The sequence below is a fragment of the Coloeus monedula genome (assembly GCF_965178545.1).
Source record: "Coloeus monedula genome assembly, chromosome: Z".
NCBI lineage: Eukaryota > Metazoa > Chordata > Aves > Passeriformes > Corvidae > Coloeus > Coloeus monedula.
In genome coordinates, this window is record NC_138822.1 from 41,297,156 (window position 1) to 41,316,003 (window position 18,848).

At 38.4% G+C, this 18,848-nt stretch overlaps 1 protein-coding gene across 1 annotated transcript in view; it reads right to left on the reverse strand.

The window, feature by feature from the left end:
* The window catches only part of MLLT3 (MLLT3 super elongation complex subunit), a 119,009-nt gene that overhangs the window by 33,660 nt on the left and 66,501 nt on the right, over window positions 1-18,848 (reverse strand). Inside the window, exons 5-6 of the mRNA XM_082300862.1 lie at window positions 8,739-8,858; window positions 347-952 (exon numbers count right to left, since the gene is read on the reverse strand). Of these exons, the coding sequence (XP_082156988.1) occupies window positions 347-952; window positions 8,739-8,858 (726 nt within the window). The remainder of the gene's footprint in view (window positions 1-346; window positions 953-8,738; window positions 8,859-18,848) is intronic.

Below are 18,848 nucleotides of genomic sequence, written 5' to 3' on the forward strand. Positions count from 1 at the left end.
AGATTTAGAATGTGAAATACAAGCATTGAAATCCATTTCCTTTTCTCTCAAAAGAAATGCTAATTTATAAAGAACATCAAAAGAGCAATATTGTCTATAGATATCTCCTATATGCTCATTGTTGTAATGTTGACATTTAGTAATTGAGTAGATTTGAATAGGCAATACAATTCAACTAGAACAAGCACAAGTTTGAACACGGCCATCAACATCCCTCAGTTTGGACAACCTGCCAGTAGACAGGAAAAAGAAAGGGATGAACACAAATTTGGTGCACAGTCCTGCAGTCTGGGAATATTCAATAAGTACTGAGTAAAGTATTAAGCAAATCCAAACAACCACCTACGTCAGATTTGGAGGACACATTTTCTTCCATGTCAGAATCACTGGGATCTACAATATCATCAAATGGTGGCAGAGAAGGCGTCTTCCTTTCCAGTGCATCATTTTCAATTTTGACTCTCCCCACCTTGAGCTGAGACTTATCCTTTGTCTGTTTTTTGTCAGCTGAACAAGTAAGAATCAGTGGTGGGGCAGTAGGAAAACTTTTAAATAATGAATCCGAGCTGGGTTTTTTTCTTTTTCTTGCAGAAGATTCATCAGCATCCAGCATAGAGGGCCTTTTTGTGAGAGTCTTCTTTTCTTGCTGCTGCCCACATGTTATGGTAAGGATGGGGGTATTTTCAGATTTTGGCTCCTTGGATATCGGTTTGGGTTCCTTGAAGGCCATCTTAGGAACCATTTTTTCATCTTTTAGTGGTTTGTTTTCTTTGGGTTTCTTAGAGGATTCTTTGGAAAATTTGTTATGTTCCCTGGAAGGTTCTTTGAAGGCACTTTTTTGTTCTTTTGAGTCTTTAGAAGTTTTTTCTTTGTGCTCCTTTGTTAACTTCTGGATCTTTGAAAAACTGTTACTGCTGCTGCTGCTATTTATGTTCAGGATCCTAGCTGGGTCCTGCAAAAAGAAGATGCAAAATTTTACTTTAAAAAAAGAAAAAAAAAAAAAAAGGAAGAACCTTTAAATCCTCAAAAGGTAGACACAATACAGACGTAGTATTCATATTAAAAACTTGCAACTGCAGGTGAGTAACCAGGAATAGCAATAACTATATAAGAACAGATAGAAACCCTTACATTTGGTCAAAATATCTGTTACAAACTGGTGGAACATGAGCAGTTGTCACTGCTTGTCAATATCTGCAACACAAGTTAGTTTTTATCCTAGGCATTATACCAGTCTTTCTAAAAAAACCTTGTAAGATTAACATAAAGGCAGTTTAGGAAATGTTTATCATCACCATTACCTGTGAGTAAAATAAAAACACAAAGAAAAATTAAGATATGAACATAAGATGTCAACAGAATTACTACAGGATCAGAGGAAAACACAATGACATTTCAGGCAAAGTTTGACTTCTCTACTGTGATCTTCCAGGTTTTGCCAGATCTTTTTCCTCATAAACAATAACAACTCTGGGTCCAGCCCAGTTATGGAAGATTTGATTGGACAGGCAATAGTCACTGCCTTTTTATGGAAAACCTCCTAAAGCTGAAAAAACTTCCTTCTTTGTAAATACTGGTGTCTCTACTGAGCCTTTAATTGTATTTTTTTTTTAATAGAACTGTTTTAAGTGAGAAGTGTTTCTCAGAATGTGATGACTCAGAGGACCTATAAGAGAGATAAAATCAGAAGCAGCAGAGCAGTATCATTCCTCACTCAGCTGAATTTGAAAAGTTGAAGTGGCAAGGAAAGTGGTCATCTGCAGCTAGAACGAGAAGGAATCATCCAGAAAGGGTCATACAGGATCCTTTCTTCTGAGAATTAACACCTGGCAATCTTTAAAAGACAAGAACATTTCCAGCACTGCCCGCTTTCACTGAAACTGCCAGCAGTGGGCTCTCAGTATCTCAAAGACACCCAGTAGACTAACTGCACTGTTATAAAACACTAAATACGTGTCCCACTCTATACGAGACAAGGTCCATTTTTATACTACTTCAAATCTGCAAAGTGACATTTCAATTTACAGGAACCCATGGTCGAGAAGTTTACACTGCTTACTTTCTTCCAGGCCGATTATAAGCATTTCTATCTGTATGTTACCCAGAAAGTGAGAAACTTTTAGAAAGAAACACATTAATGTGTATTGCATACACCCTTTTCCTTTACCTAGAATGGATGTGTATGTAGATGTGGTGTATCTGGCTGTCTAAAACTACCACAGATTTACAGAACTGTAGAGAGGAAAACATTCAGCTTGTCTTCCACCTTACTTAACCACCCTTTTACCCACAACACAGACAGAGCTGCAGAACTGCAGTAGAAAGTAAAGGACCAAAGCAGGACACGGCCAGCCTCATCCTCCACAGGGGATGACTAATTTTAAAATAATGCACACAGTACAACTGCTCTGAAAAAAAACTATCCAAGAAAATGAAGCAGAATTAACATGCTAATGGAAGTCATGTCAATTAGAGGAGAAAAGAAGACTGAGACTACATCCACTGATGTGCTTCCTTGTTCGTATATAGCTACTTATAACTTGTCCAATCAGGATGTGTTAAGTCAGTGTTTAATACTCTAGGACCTGAAAGGTCTACATGAAACATGTCTAGAATCTGCCGTATCTTCCTTCTCCTCTGTAGCAATAGGTAGAAATAATTAAGTAAAAAAAATTACTTAGAAATGCTCTTCCTTTCTCATTATCTTATTTAGTGATACACTGAGTTTCCACACAGTGCTGCATAAATTATTCAATTCCATGTTTTTATGAGATGCTTCTTGCATATGTACTGCAAATGTATTTTTGTGTCAGATTTGGTAAACTAACTATATGTTTATATAACACATATATCAACATTAACATTGGCCAGAAGCATCAACAATGAACAATACTATAATGACATTTGAATGTCTAAACATAAAGCACTTCCTCATTTCCCACACCAGCAATTAAAAAACAACAAAAAAAAGCACTTAGCACTCCTTGAGATGTTTTACTTGAGTCATAAGACCTTTCCTGGTGCTCTTCTTTAAGATCAAAAAAAAAAAAAAAGTTGACTATTTCCTTTGATGCAAGACCAGCACCAGAAGTTGACTTATGAACTAATCATTAATGCTTCTAGTGTCACATCACGTTCTATCATGCCAGAGCTGTGTTGCCCTGGGGAGGAATAAAACATGTGTCATTACTAAACTAGATAGAAAAAATATCTCTCTTACTGCTCTCCTTATAGCACATTATTTTACATATAGCACACGTATTTTACATTTCAGAAGGAGAGAGTCTCATTTTAGAGGTTTTCCAACAGATGAGATCTGTGAAAATGGTTCTGGGGCGCAGTACTATTAAAACCAAAAGAAACTTGAGATCTGTCATCTTTTCAATTTTAAAAGCAGACTTTTTTCCTCTTCCTACAACATGGAAGCTGATATTTTCATAGAAATCATAGTACAAATAAGTGGCATACTTATGAGATACACCCCTCTTACATGCTCTCTTAGAATCACCCTTTCTTAAAGGCAGCCAACCCACTGCTTTTATATCTGCATTCATTTTCTAAGTAAAAAGAGTATCTTTTCTTATTTCCTTAATTTCTGCAATGACCCAAAAAGAAGCCAACAACGACACAGAGGAGACAGCAAGAGGAACATAAAATCTGTATGACAGAAAAAAGTCAAATTATATTCACCAGTAAGTTATATCAAACCTAATGATGAACACAGGATGCTGGTGGGGATGAAAAGTGGCTGAATATTCATATCATGTACAGCATAGATTTTAATGAAAATCAGAATGCACTTTCAAACCATTTTATTATTTATCAGAATCTGACAGTGTGTTGAAATCTTTCTTTCTTTTCCACCTTAAGTGTTGCAAGAAATACGAGTAAATTAAGTAAAACAAAACAGTCTTTTCTCAAGTTCATGCAAAAAACTGGGATCATGAGGTTTTGACAGGTAATATATCTGCACACCATAGCTTACATTTGTGTATTCATCAAATACGCAAGCAACCCAAGTCAACGCTAGCCTTTGGTATGCTGCATAACAAACAGCATGCAAAAGAATAATACAGGAACACAGGCATGTCAAAATACCTGCAGATATCATCTTAAGCCAAGTAACATCATGTACATACAGTATCTCAAGATTTATAGTACTACTATATGAAAGGGGCTAACATATCTTTAAAAATATGTATTTTAGAAAGCACAATAAAAATCTAAGATTTTATCAGCAAAGGAAGTCACTGTGCTACTGTGACTGGTGTACTCAATTCCTGCTCAGATTTTGGCCAACACAGCTCATGCTAAGGCCTGAGATGGATTCTGGGAGCACACAGAGCATATTGTAGGCAGGACAGGTGGCCAAAAAAGGTAAAGGGCTATTACGCTGCCATGTTCACCTGGAAATTGCTGTCTCCTGCAGCCATCATCTTTGGCAGTTTCATCACCATGTTCTAACTTACAGGAATTACATAAACCATACCTCCAATCTGAAAGGCATAAAGCATCAGCTTATCAGAAAAAGCCCAACTTTGACTACTAGCTGGACTGCTCAGGCTTTCACATTTCCCACTGTGAAACAGTGTGCCAACATTGTGACAGAGGAGGAAGGATAAGCACCCTCACACTCAGCTACTTTTTATGGATGCCAAGTGCATGGATTAAGAGTTACATGTCATAAACTAAGAAACTTTGTGACTTGGGAGGTGAATTCACTTTATAGACTAATCTGGGCAAAGGGACCCAACACTGTTTGTTGTGTTTTCGTATTTCTTAATGAGCTCATGAAATTAAGTTTAAATCACAGAGCACATTGTCCTGTAAATTTGAGAGACACAAATGGACTGTGATAGCTGCTCAATAGGTAACACATTTGCAGATTAAAACAATTCTGTAACTACAGGGCAAAAAATGGTGCTGAACTGTACACATTACAGAGTTGGGTTCTGACTTCACACCACAACATGTAACTCCCAATTTGTTTTAATGTGAGTTTGAATAAGCAGTAATTTCTGGAAACCATTGCAAACCTCAATTGCTGACAGGCATTAGGAACCTAATTAAGAAATGGAGCATTTGGGAGGGGCGGAGGAAGCAGAGGGGCAGGAGCAGTTCATTATATTTTATGAAGTCATTAAATTGAGCACATTGGCATGGCCTTGTCAGTGTACTGTACTCTGAGTTTAGATTACAAATTTAGTACTAGTGATCATAAAAAAGTGCATTGTTTTCATTTTTAATTAAAAAATTTTATGCCTATTGAAATTATGTGTCCACATTAAGCCAGTGGACTTGAATTTGTCTCAAATATGCCTATTGCTCTCAAGAGGAAAAGAGAAGAAAGATATCTAAAAGTAATTCCTTTCCTAAAAGTGAAAGCAAATTCAAATTTCTGTTGAATACAAACTTGTTTATTATTGAATAACAACATTAGCTGATTGGGGGGAGGGGGGAGGAGGTGAGGCAAAAAAACCAAGAAAGTGAACTACAATATTTTGAGAACCTCCAAAAATACTGTAGGGTAGGAGGTGAATTTACCTGCTTCCCACAAAAATTTGCAAAACTTTCCACACTTCAACTTAGCCCAGCCCACCAAACTGTTATGATCAGACATCAGAAGAATCAGAAGCAGATGGAGAATTGCAAAGCTCACTGGTTTAACAGTGAAGGCCAACTGGGGGAGCATGAAACAACTTACGTTTTATCTGGCCACACACAGGAATAAGAGCTTTTGTTTTCTTTGTTTATAAAATAAATCTCATTTCATTACAGCTGATACTACAATTCATTGCAAAAGGCATAATCATCCCCTCCAAAAACCTAACGAAGCTGCTTCTCTATTCTGTGCATGTAATATTTATATAATACAAACAGGCATAGTAATAGCACTGATTTAAAGCAACACAAGTATCTGCAGTCAGCCTGCAGCTATTCTTATATTCTGAAAAAATGCATTAAGTAAAAGTTTTCATACATGTCTGCCAGATATCTGTACTTCCAAGATTAAAGCTCTTGGTTTAGAATCAAAATACTGGGGCTCACTAATACCATCCCCATTAAATTAGATGAAAAAAATCACTTCAGAAATACAACCAACTCTACTTAATATATATTTCAGAAGAGAATGTGACAGAAACTGACAGTTGTCTCTTACTTCATACCATATTGTATTCTTCATAAGTGAATGCTAAACCAAGAATACCACTTTGTTACAGTGGTTTTACTGTTGTTACTTAAATTCTTATCTAACCATAAAGTTTATGTGGTACTTTGCAGTGGCAAACAGATAAGCATAAGGTTCTGTTTTTTCCATACTTTAAGTTTAAAACTGACCTCAAAGTTAACTGGGGTATTCACAGACAAAACAAACCAAAACTAGGCCAAACACATCAAAGGGCTATTGCTGTAGCAGAAAAATCCCAAACTCACCCAGTGCAGACATCTGGAGTACACTTTTGGTACAAGCAACTTATGCCCAAGAACTATCAAGACTTTCCCAAGAATTATCAAGACTTTCCTGCAACTCTTATTCTAGAGGTATATTTAAATGAAATTTGGACACTGAAGTTTTTCCATCACTGGGGTTACTCCAAAAGACAAAACCAAAAATCTACTTGTACATTTGCTGGAACTTTCCTACACTCCAACCAGAACAAAAATACTAAACCCCAAAATTCAAGGCTTTTCAGCTCCAAGAACTTATTAAAAAACCCCAAACTTTACTGTTACACTAAACCCAAGGTTATCTTGTGTTTCCATTTCTCAAGAACAGCGTATGATTCTCAGCAAGGCAGATATTTACAAGTCTTTCTTTATGAGATAAAAGAACAACTGCTCTTAAGTGTGTGTTCCAAGTTGGACAGGCTGAACAGGAAAAATCAAATAGCCACATATTGGATATCCACATATTGGACTGACAAAGCTAGTGTCTGAAAAAACACTTCTCCCCACTATTAAAAATTCTAGGGATGGAATCCTGAGATATCATGCATGTCTAACCTCCTCAGGTTTGACTCACCTAACTGCATGCTATGGGCCAAACTCTGCAGATGTTTGAGTTGCTTCAGCAAGAAATGACAGATTTCAAGCATTAGTTTATGTGGCCTAGTGCAGCAAATACATGCTTCACACTGCTTCACTCCATCACACTCCACACTTGCCAGTTTTCCACATCAGACAGAAGTTCACTGTCTAAATGTGGTTTGGAAAATAACATCCCAGGTTAACACTTGCTTACAAAACGTTGAGAGATTCAGGACTTACCATGGTGTATGGTTACTAGGCAGAGCATTAGTACAGGACTCAGTATCATGTCAGTACCTCTTTGAAGTCCTTCTAGAGGTGTTTGGGTTGCTTATTAACCCAAGCCTCAGCACACCTCCTTTGGCATGCAAAGCAAGACATGGGTGAAACAACATTACAGCCAACTCTTTAGAAGTGATTGGAAAATGAACTCTAGAGAGCTACCTACCAACATCGCAAGAACCCCTATCAGAGATGGAAAAGTGTGAGACCAACTCTTGTTTGGTATCCAAGTAGATGGAGGTACATCCTAGTCTAACCAGCAGCACCTTGCTGCAGCATCTGGTGTAGCCAGCTGCTTTCCTCTGAGGCATTAAACACTCATTTTAGCAGGCCAAAGTAAGCACCTTCAGTTTAATCCTCAGATTATACCTCTGCTTCTCATTAGGAAAATAACCACACTTCCATATATTCTTTAAATGTTGCAAGACCACCTGCATTAGAGATCGTGAGGCACTGATGTACAATACACACCAGGCAGAAACATGTCAAAGAACATTTTTTGCCTGTCCTTGCTTATTATGTATCCTTACTATCTTTTCATAGGCATACCCTTAATTCATTACCTGACAATTCATGCAAGATATGAGATTTGGCATAGATAATGAACATGAAAGTTATTAATAAGAACTGGTATTGCTCCTTGCAGTACATGCACTGCAAGATTAAGTACCATAACTCAAATCGACAAGACACTACAAAAGAAAATAAAAACCCAAACAATTTAACAGAACAAAGAAAAGGCTTGCGTTGCACTTCTTATCTGAATAAACAACATGCTGTTGAATAAACAACAACAATGCTATTTTCCCATAGCATTGGTTCATTTCATGTCAAGAAATTACCTGCTGTTTCAGAAAATTCATCTGTATTACTCCAGAGGTTCCTTGGACTATAACTTTTTACCGTATTTTAAGTTGGGGATTCAATTTGATGTCCTAAAGACCAATGACACATTGCTGTCTTTGAAACATCTAGAAAAGAATTAACTTCTGGAATTTAAACAAAATAAAAAATCCTAAAGAACACAACTTCAAGTTTCACTCTACACAGTTATCCTTAAAAAGGCTTAATAAATGAAATGATTATTATAGTATTATCTAGAGTCTTTACATTTCCATGGATCACACTTCCATCACTGTAATCCTCTAATACTACAAGAGACTATCACAATTTCTTCTGGAAAAGGAGGAAAACAATTTTACAGGCATGAAAACCAGAGAACCTTCACCAGCACCTGTTCTCATAGCCATCCTTGTACTGCAGTATTTTCACATGGCAAACAGTACGTACACAGCGAAGAAATATCAAGACCTGCTATCAATGGTCTACACTAAAAGATTGCAAAAAACCCTAGAATTTTTAAAATTAACTTAATTATCAGGAAAATCACCACGGGTTCAACTATCATCTAGTAAAATAAGTCTCACCTTTGGCCCATGAGATGATTTCTTCTTCACTTCAGAAAAAGACAGTGAGTTACTGGGAAGGCTGGGGAGATGAAGGCTCTGCCCTGAAGAAAATGATGTGCCATCTGACATTACCATCATCTGTCATAAGAGGGAAAGCATGTCAGTAAAACATTACCACCAACAACAGAGTCTCAACTGCCTAGCAAATCACACTGGTAGGAGAATAAAAGTCCAACATATCCATGTCAAACACATCTCAAGAGGGGATAGTTTAATGGAATCACACTGGTAATTAATTAATTTTCCCCAAGAGTCTGTTTTGCCCATGATATTAACCAGTAAGCAACCTCCCTGCCTGTGTCCTGACCCATGAACCTTCCCACCCTATCCTTTCCCCCTGCCCTGTTGAGGAGGCAGAGTGAGTTACGAAGGTTAGCCAAGGTTAACCCACCACAAAGACACACTGTAAAAACAGACTGAGGTTTTAAAGTAAAAGCAGTATGTCTCTAATTCCAGCTTTTAACTTCAAGCTTCTGTGCTATCTAGAGTACAATAAACTGGGTGGCTTGTAAGCAAGCAGACAGTTTGCTACTAAGAGGGTCCAGCTCCCTTTCTTGATTTTAAAGACTTAAGTACAAACAGATCATTTCCAGAAAGCACACGTAAATCAGCCATTACTGAGCAGTTACCTGACATGTAAAGATTAATCCTTCCATCTGTGGGAAACCCAGCTACCATCTTGTCTTCTGCTCCAATGTTGCTGTGCCTGGATTTTATGATTCCTACCACAGCCATTCATTTATCTATTGTTTCAAAGCTCTAAATGCCAGACAGCTTTACCTGCTGTCTGACAAGCCCTGCAAAGCTGGAAAGAAAACGCAGAGCTCTGCACCTGCAAGGAAACATCCCTCTCTTCCCACAAGCTCGCATGCACAAAGTGGTGCTGGTTTTGTGGATGCCATATGTGGTTACCCTTGCCTCTTCAGAGGACCAAAACATCCTCTGACTCAGGGGACAGGAATGAGCTGACCCATCGCATGCCTCAAACACACTACATTAAAAATACTGGGAAATCAAGGATGTAGATATGTATATTCCAATGCTACCTCTCCAAGTCAGGATGATATTTTATTGCCTGCAGCTTCCTGAAAACAGGATTTCAATTTTAAAAAAAATCTTAAAAAATTATTTAAACTCCACCCCAAATGAATCTTGTTGCAGACCACTTTGATCAAAAGATACATGGTAACCTGGGGGATATTAAGAGACATATCTAGGTAACAAAAATTACTTTTTATCAGCCTGTTTTCAACACTGTAGCTAGATTCCAAAGGCGGAAGAAGAAACAATTAAGCTGTTCTAAACCAGAGCCTGCCAAAAGCCAAAGTCTGAAAAATCACCTGTCCAAGAGCAACGACGTTCTTCTTGTAATCATGGCAATGTTGATTGCAATTAGGTATTGTGAATCACAATAAGTGATCCTTTTGCTGGAAAAATACTTTTTAATCTCAACTTGCCAAGGCCTTTGGTTGCATTAAACTCAGCTGTATAAAAGAGAAGGCACAAGCTCACAAAGAACAATCACCCAGAAGGAAAATCTATAGCCACATGTGCACACCATAAACCTGCACAACAGGTAAAGAAAATGCATGTCCCCATCATTATTTTCTCTCATAGAGCACGTCAAATGGGTGTTAAATAATATTGTTCTTTAAGTGAAACTCTGCAGTATTTTTTAAAGCCACAAATTTTTAGGAACATATTATTTGCATAATACCAAACAGTCATTCAGAGAAAGCAAAGTTACCCATTAGTTACAGAGTTTAGGCAGAAATTTTATTGCCCAAAGTAGTTTTGTTCATACATTCATATGACAACAAAGATGCATATCCATATGGAAGACAAATTTAGTCAGGAGAATCAGGGTTTGCCCTACCCTGAAATTAAAACCAAAGAAACAAAAACTTTGCCAAAATTCTTTCTCCTAATGTTGGAAGCTGCCATTTTCTCCCTGAAGCATAAAAGTCTGACTCACTGAAATAAACTCACTGAGGTTTAACCACTGCATAAATTTTCTTTTTGAAATTCAGAAGCATTGTAGTTTAGAAATATTCACATATTCATGATTGTACACAGGCATTCTTAGAAAGCTGACTATTTTTTAAAGTGCATGGACTTCTAAGATATCTGAGTTTCTGGCAAGTATTTGGACCATTAATAGTCTCCATATTACAGACTGTTTCAAAACAGGATCACAGTCTACAGAAAGATTTAGAGGGATGGAATGAACAGTGTTAGTACCATGTGAGGTCTGATTTGTTAAGTCCAGTTACACACAAGAGAAAATGAATCCTTCACTGGTTTTAGGAAACAAAATCTGGGCATACCAAACCACAAACCCTACAAATTTCACAAACCCTATAAAAAAATCCTACTGTAAATTCCAAATTTTTATGTGATTAACAATGCATGCAGTTAAGAATGGACTTCAGTTCAGACTACAGACTATACCACCTTTAAAGCTGACAAAAAGATGACAGGAGACCAAAAAGTCTCATGTAAAATTAACTCTTTGGTGCCTAGATAAAAAACACACACTTCTCTTTCAAACAGATCTCTGACAGGAAAAATTATATGCTCCTCATCAAAGTCCCCTATATAACAACAACAAAAAAATTACTTTGACCTCTCAAAGAAAGAAGTTAATATTAACACTAACTAACATCCAATATGTTTGTTTTCTTTGTCAAGATCATCTATGTAAAAAGCTCCTATATTACCAACACTTTTTTGAATTAAGATGTATTTCCATTTCGGCTAAATTTAGGAAAGTGACAACTACATATCCAGTTTAAGGTTATGGGAAGACATCTGCTGACAGAATTACAGCAATTTCTGCAGTGGGTAACTGCCCTTTGTTCCCCCATTAGTCAAACACAGAATCACAGGCTGGCAGATGTACTTCCACCAGCTTTCAGAGCAAGTCCCTACTTTCACATTGCTTCTACCACACTGGAAACACATGCTGCTTCACTGTGGGCCTGTCTGTGTACATGCCTCTATTAAGCCAAGACTACACCAAAGATGGAAAAGTGGGAATGAGCATATCACAGCAAGACACTACTACTGCAGCAAGAAAAAAAGCTCACTGATCTCATAGCAATAACTCTCCAGCACAACCTACATGCACTTTTTTTACTTGTTTCCTCCTTCCTGCATTGCAAGTTTCCTGCTATCTTACAGCTGCCTAGAGATACACCTCAAGAGAAGGGGGACATGGCTGCAGCCCATACTTGAGCCAGGCAGCCAGGGGCACCTGCAGCTGGTACTTGTCTGCACCCACAATGAATCACTTCAGTGACAAATCCTTAGGAACATGACTAATTCTTCTTCTCAGTCCCTTCTGAAATCAACAGGTCAGTGGGATCAGCCAGACTAGTGGAATAAGACATTAAGTACTGGTGTCAATGAAGCAAGGTGAGACAACAGTAGTCTTTAAACAAGTCAGTTTAGACAGCCATATAACCACACTCTGAATTCACCAACACACAAAATAATGAAGTTCTAGTTACAGTTTTGCTGTTCCCTCAAAGATTTTGCTTCACTATATTTAGCAGAGCAGAGATCTAGCTAACTGCAAAGCTTGTCTTTCATGGGGCAAACAATGACTGTAAGAGAATGTGTAAAAGTAGGGCATTAGTTGGGCTTGTTCACAAATATTTTAAGTGTTTTTATAAAGTGTGGATTAGGATACCTGGTACTGGATAAGCACTAGAAAGATGGCCAAGAGAGAACAGTTAGTTTCAGAGTTTAATACCAGGGTACATATAATACAGGAACTGCAGAACAGGCTGTATGGAGAACCATATCAAGGGAGGTGATTATCACACTCTACTCTGCACTGGCATAGCCTCACCTTGAGTCCTATGTGCAGCTGTGGCACCTCAGTACAAGAAGGGCATCATCAGACTACTAGAATGTGTCCAGAGGAGGGCAACCAGCGTGGTGGAAAGGCAGCTGACACCACTTGACTTGTTCAGAACATAAGGCTGAGGGATGACTCCACTGCAGCCTACAACTTCCTCGAGGGGGAGCTGCTGATCTCTCTTACATAATTAAACTGCTCTGCTGGTAGTGTACCTTCCCTCTAGCTCACCAAAAACTCACTTCACCAATCTTCAGCTGTTGAGCTTGTATTTAAAACCTTTGTCTACCAGTTGCTTTAAATGAAAGACAACTTCCAGGGCAAGGGCAAAGGAAAACCTACTTTTCCCCCCAAAACAGTGCACAGAGGAGAGCCACTGATATTCACGTTATTGGCTAGGAATAATCAACCTGAAGTGACCAGTCTCCACAACATTTGAGCTGCTGGCATCTTAGAACCATAGAATGGTTTGGGTTGGAAGGGACATTAAAGATCATCTTGTTCCAATCCCCCAGCTGTGGGGCAGGGACGCATTTCACTACATCAGGTTGCTCAAACTGCCATCCAAACTCCCAGCAATGGGGCATCCACAACTTCTCTGGGCAACTTGTTCCAGTGCTTCCCCACCACCACAGTAAATAATTTCTTCCTGATATCTAAACTTACTCTCCCTCAGTTTGAAGCCATTTTCCCTTATCCTAACAACACCTGCCCTTGTAATAAGTTTCTCTCAGGGTATTTCTAAGGGCATTCCAATTGCAAGACAAGTGAGTGCTATGGGAAGAAAAACTGCCATGCATTTAATTTATGTAGTTCCATCACTTCTGAATGGATCAGAGAACAACTATGCACTACCAATAACCATAATGTAATAAGGAACTCTCTTCCATTATTCCTATTCCAGCAATTTGGAGAAAATTATGAAACTGTAATACCTTGTGAATTGTAGTAGCTTATACTAAACCTACTAACAATTGATTCCGAAGTCTCCTTAAAGAAAAAAAAAAATAGACATTTTGAAGACAACATTTATCTACCAATATATGCTTGACAACTTGGAGTACCCATGTACCCAACAAGAACAACTCACTTTCAAAACAAGATCTTGCTTTTCATGACCTTATAACATGAAGAATGAGGAACAATCTTAAAATGTTCCATGAAAGCTGGTCTTCTTTAATTGCCTGTTTCTACAAATGCACACAACTGCAGGGTGCTGCACCGGGGCCAGGGCAACCTCTGGTACCAATCTAGGCTGTGGGATGAACAGATGGAGAGCAGACCTGCTGAGAAGGACTTGGAGGCGCTGGTGGAGGAGAGGCTGGACACAATCCAGCAATGAGCACTCACAGCTCAGAAAGCCAAATGTGTCCTGGGCTGCATCCAAAGCAGGGTGGGCAGCAGGGCCAGGGAGGGGATTCTGCCCCTCTGCTCTGCTCTGGTGAGACCCCACCTGCAGTGCTGCATCCAGCTCTGGGGTCCCAGCATAGGAAGGACATGGACCTGTTGGAGAGAGTATGGAGGAGGGCCGCCAACATGATTAGAGGAATAGAGCACCTTTCCTACAAGTACAGGCTGAAAGAGTTGGGACTGTTTAGCCTGGAGAAGAGAAGCTTTGGGGACAGTTTATAGCAGCCTTTCAGTACCTAATGGAGGGCTACATGAGAACTGGAGGATGACTTTTTAGCAGGGACTGTTGCAATAGGACAAGGGATAATCATTTTAACTTAAATATGGTAAATTTAGACTATCTATAGCAATGAATTTTTTTACAATGGTGAACCACTGGAACACATTGTGCAGAAAGGTGGCGGATGCCCCACCCTTGGGAACACCAAAGGTCAGGTGTGTGGGGCTCTGAGCAGCATGATCTAGTTGGAGATGTCCCTGCCACAGCAGGGGAGTTGGACTAGATAACCTGTAACGGTTCCTTCCAACCCAAACTGCTCTGGGATCATGCCAAGCCTGATGCACAGGAGTCACAGATCTACCACCCCACACACGTATTTACACAGTCACGAACTGTGTGAGCTGTCACAGGTCCAGACCAACACAATTGCCTTATTAATGCAAATTAGAGCTCCTGCAGGTGAATGAGCCACTATCAAAAATCTGTTGCCTGTCTCCCAGTTTTTAATTTTCCTGAATGAAAGGAGGCCATCAATAAGCTGCAATAATCAGATCCACAGCAAGCTACCTGTTGCAGTTTCATTTACTGAGCTGCTCATCAAAGAACACCCTCATACAGCATATTCAGAACAGGCAGTGAGCTTTACCACAGTGTGCTGCAGAAAAATTCCAACAGCACTTTCAGTAAGAGCTACAAGATACATATTAAAATTCTGGGAAAAATGAACCATTACTACGACATTTCGGCAGCACTCATCACAAATGGTACTCATCGTGCACCAGTAGCAGACAACTGGACCTCTTTGTGTAGCTCAGGGCTGCTGCACCCTGTGTCATTTTACAGTGAAGAACAGGTTCCTACACATCACTTCTTTCAACATTAAAGAGTGTATTTGAAATATGGGGGGAAAGTAGTAATGATTTTAAATGACCACAGCAACACTAATAGCTTAAGCCATGATGATAAAAAATCAGCATGGACCCCAGCACGAGCTATTGAACGTGGGTATGTGGACCTTGTTTCAAAATTCCAGTGGGTAACACACTGCTAAGAAAAACCTAGCAGTAATACAAGTTCCATTAAGGCTGAAGTTCCAAAATATAAATCATTACCTAAAAAACAGTCATCCCGAACAACTATTATTTATATTTAAACCAATATAAAAAAATTTCAAGTTATTTGCTTGAAAGTAAAGTAATATGTACTTTAAGAAAATTCAATTACTTAAATATGAAAAGCATAACATTAAAGATAATCTCTTCCCTAGAGCAGCATTATACCTAAGGTGGGTTCTGGGAAGAAGCCAACTATTCCAACTGACACAGAGGAATTTGCCAGGAAAGAGGGAGGATGGAGAAAAGAGGGAAATCCCCGTGATTTCATCTTCATTACATGGATTATGAGCATTGGTTTTAGAACTGGCACTATGCAGACATCTCAACTGACTGAAAAGACATTTCTCAAACCATTAAGCAATAAAACCACAAAGATAAGAAAAAACCCTCAAACAGCAGAATGCAGTGGGTTTTGACAAAACCTATATTTTTACCTTGATAATTTTCTCTAAAATTGCACTCCTCTCAGAATAATTCTTTGTCTCTCTGACTCATTAACAGATTAACTGTCTTTAAGGAATGAGCTCTCGTTACAGAAGCAGTGCTCTTGTATTTCCTACTGAATTTTACAGAAAGCAATAGTAAAGGACACAACTGTCATGAAATAGAATCATTACTACTCCAAAAGTGACCTATTTCTTGCATCCTCTAAACATGAAACCTCAAACCATTAACAGCTATTTGCATTTGTGATAAAGCAGTGAATGTTACTATTTTTGCCCACAGTGGTAACTGCTCTCTAAGAGGTAGAGAAAAGGTTTTTCCTTTTAGGAAAGAAAATTCAGCTATTAAATGTTGTCTATATACTCCTGGATTAAACAACCAATTTTGAGCCTTGTGCCAAAAAGGTGGAAATGTTTAATTTCCAATTAAATTTCCAAAACAACACAAACATTTTTATTTAAGTATTTGCAGCTATGAGAGTATCAACATGCTATCTTAATGTAGACTGAAAATATTTTCACTACTTTTTCCTGCAAGAATTGAAATTAGGTTATTTGTGATATCATATTCAAATAAGTGATGCCTGAGCAGATCTTTTTTTCCAGTGGCAAAATTTAATTCTAAGATATTAGGCAGCTGTCATTCAGCATCTTCAAAATTAATTTATTTCTACTAGCTCATTAAACAGAGTAGGTGTAATTTTCAATTTTTTCTTGCAATTGAAAAACATGCAAGCCAAAAAAGCAATAGAACCAGTGCTACTGACAATATAAAATACATAAATGGAATCAGACCCTGTTTGTAAGTGTTTTCTGTGGGATTCAACATTCAAAATCTACTTCTTCAAATTTGAAGGTTTCTCTTAATGACTATAATTTCCCAGTGTCATCTCTCTCTTCTGAAATCCATATTCAGCAATCAGAGTGCCGTCTCTTTTTCCTCAGGGTCTCTCTCATGTTTTAAGGCTGAAATTGATCACAAAACGTAACTGAAAAATCTAGGTAGGAATGACCACATAAGGGTCAATGCTTACTGGTGTTTGCGTGATCAAAACTTCATTCCTACTGTACTTACTCAAGCATAATTTCATGCTGTGCCTAGACAATGAGCTGTGTAGGAGACTGCATGTATACAGTTCTGTCACTACCAGTAGCTTGATGACTTGCTTTGGTAAGACACAGATCAACTAAAAGTCACCATCTGTATCCAGGGTATCCTCGGGGATTTCAAGCAACAGATTGCTAATTCACATGAGTATATATACAGATGATGAGATACTACACTGAGTAAATAGTGCAAAAAACTCTCAGGGGCAGCATTTCCACAGCAAACCTTTGTAAAAGGAATGTCATTCAGAATATGTGTGTGTGTATATATATATATACACAAAGATATAGAACATAAACAATGCATGGTTTGGTTGAATTTGTCTAGTGTACTCTTGAAAATGTTTTATTTCTTCTGTAAACATCTCCTTTTTTAATTACAAGAACAGGCTAACTGAAAACAGGTGAATGGTAGAGATGGATTTGAGCATAACTAAACCTTTTCAAGGCGCTGCGGGAAGTTCAGTGCAGAAAATATACTTCTGAAAGTGGAAGGCCATATCCAACTGGCAAAGTTTAAGACTGAACACAAAGTTTCTATTTACCTTCCTGATTAGAGAATCTCTGAAGCCAAATCAAATCCTTCTTCTAAGGGCTGAAAATGTAAAAGTCTCTTGGAAAAGAAATCAGCAAGTTGGTGACCTCCTAATAATGAAGACTGACTGCACATTTATGCTTCAATTCTGGTGATATCAAATAAAATGCTACAATACAAATATTCCACAGAGCTAATCTACATGATTGGTACCACCCTAAATGTCCTGTTTGCCTTAACTAAAGTGGCCACAATGGCACTGCAAGGGCATACTACACCTGAGTTCTGACCTTCTAATTACTTGTGATGTCCCAGTGTTACACTCTTAGTGAGCTACAGCATAGCCAGTATCCCTTACTGGACACAAAGGACGGAGAAGGGTAACAAAACTTTCTTATCCTGAAAGACAGGAGAACTAGTTAATGTTTGGGATGCCACAAGATATATGTGTGGGGGGAAAGGGGCATTGAGAGCATCCAAGAGATAATTCAAGGAATCTGCAGCAAAAGACAAACACAGAGGCAAGCCTATACTGAATATGGCAGCATGCAGGTACCAGGTGAGCCTGCACTTCTCCCTCCAGAAGGACATACTATTTGTAATATGCATATGCTTATGCAAATGAGAAATAAGCATGTTTTGTAGTTCACGCCAGTCAGTTCATGAGATAAGTGGAGAAAAACCAATCAGATCTGGGTTTTGAGGTGCACAGAAATCATGCAATTTAGACCATTATTTAAAAGTTTCTAAGCAAAAGCCCATCACATTAAAGCCCACCACTCAATGCTACCACTCAGTGCTTTACATTAATACAGTATCTCATTCATTTTGAAGGACATGAGCTTCATTTTGCCAGATTCCTTGCCTATCAAAATTCAGCAACTTGTTACTGTTATTTTTTCTTGAAGATAGCCATAAGCTAGAAGTATTAATTGTTTTGACTTATTTTTAAGTGCAAACACCATCTCATACTTTATTATCCTGTAAATGCTTTTCTTGGCCTAAAGCATAGAAGTTACAAATAAGTTAATGCTCTGTATAGAACAGACAACAGACTGAATTCACACACTTGGAAGGGAAAGTCAGCTTTTCAGGGTTTCTACAGGAGTCAAAGAAAAGCCTGTTTCCAGCATTTCATAAAGTGTAATGGGCTTCTCAGCACCAGGAGATGTAAGCCCTTCACAGAAACTTTTAGGGGCAAGACAGATAGAATGCTATTACATTATTTCTGTCAAGCTGATCAGATAAACTCCCAGGTCACAAAGTCCACAGAGGGATGCAGAAAGCACTGATAACTTCAGGAGAAGGTAATAATTTCTTGGACAGAAATCAGAGAAACGGAGAAAAAGTAAAAGCCGTGCAGGCTGAAGCAT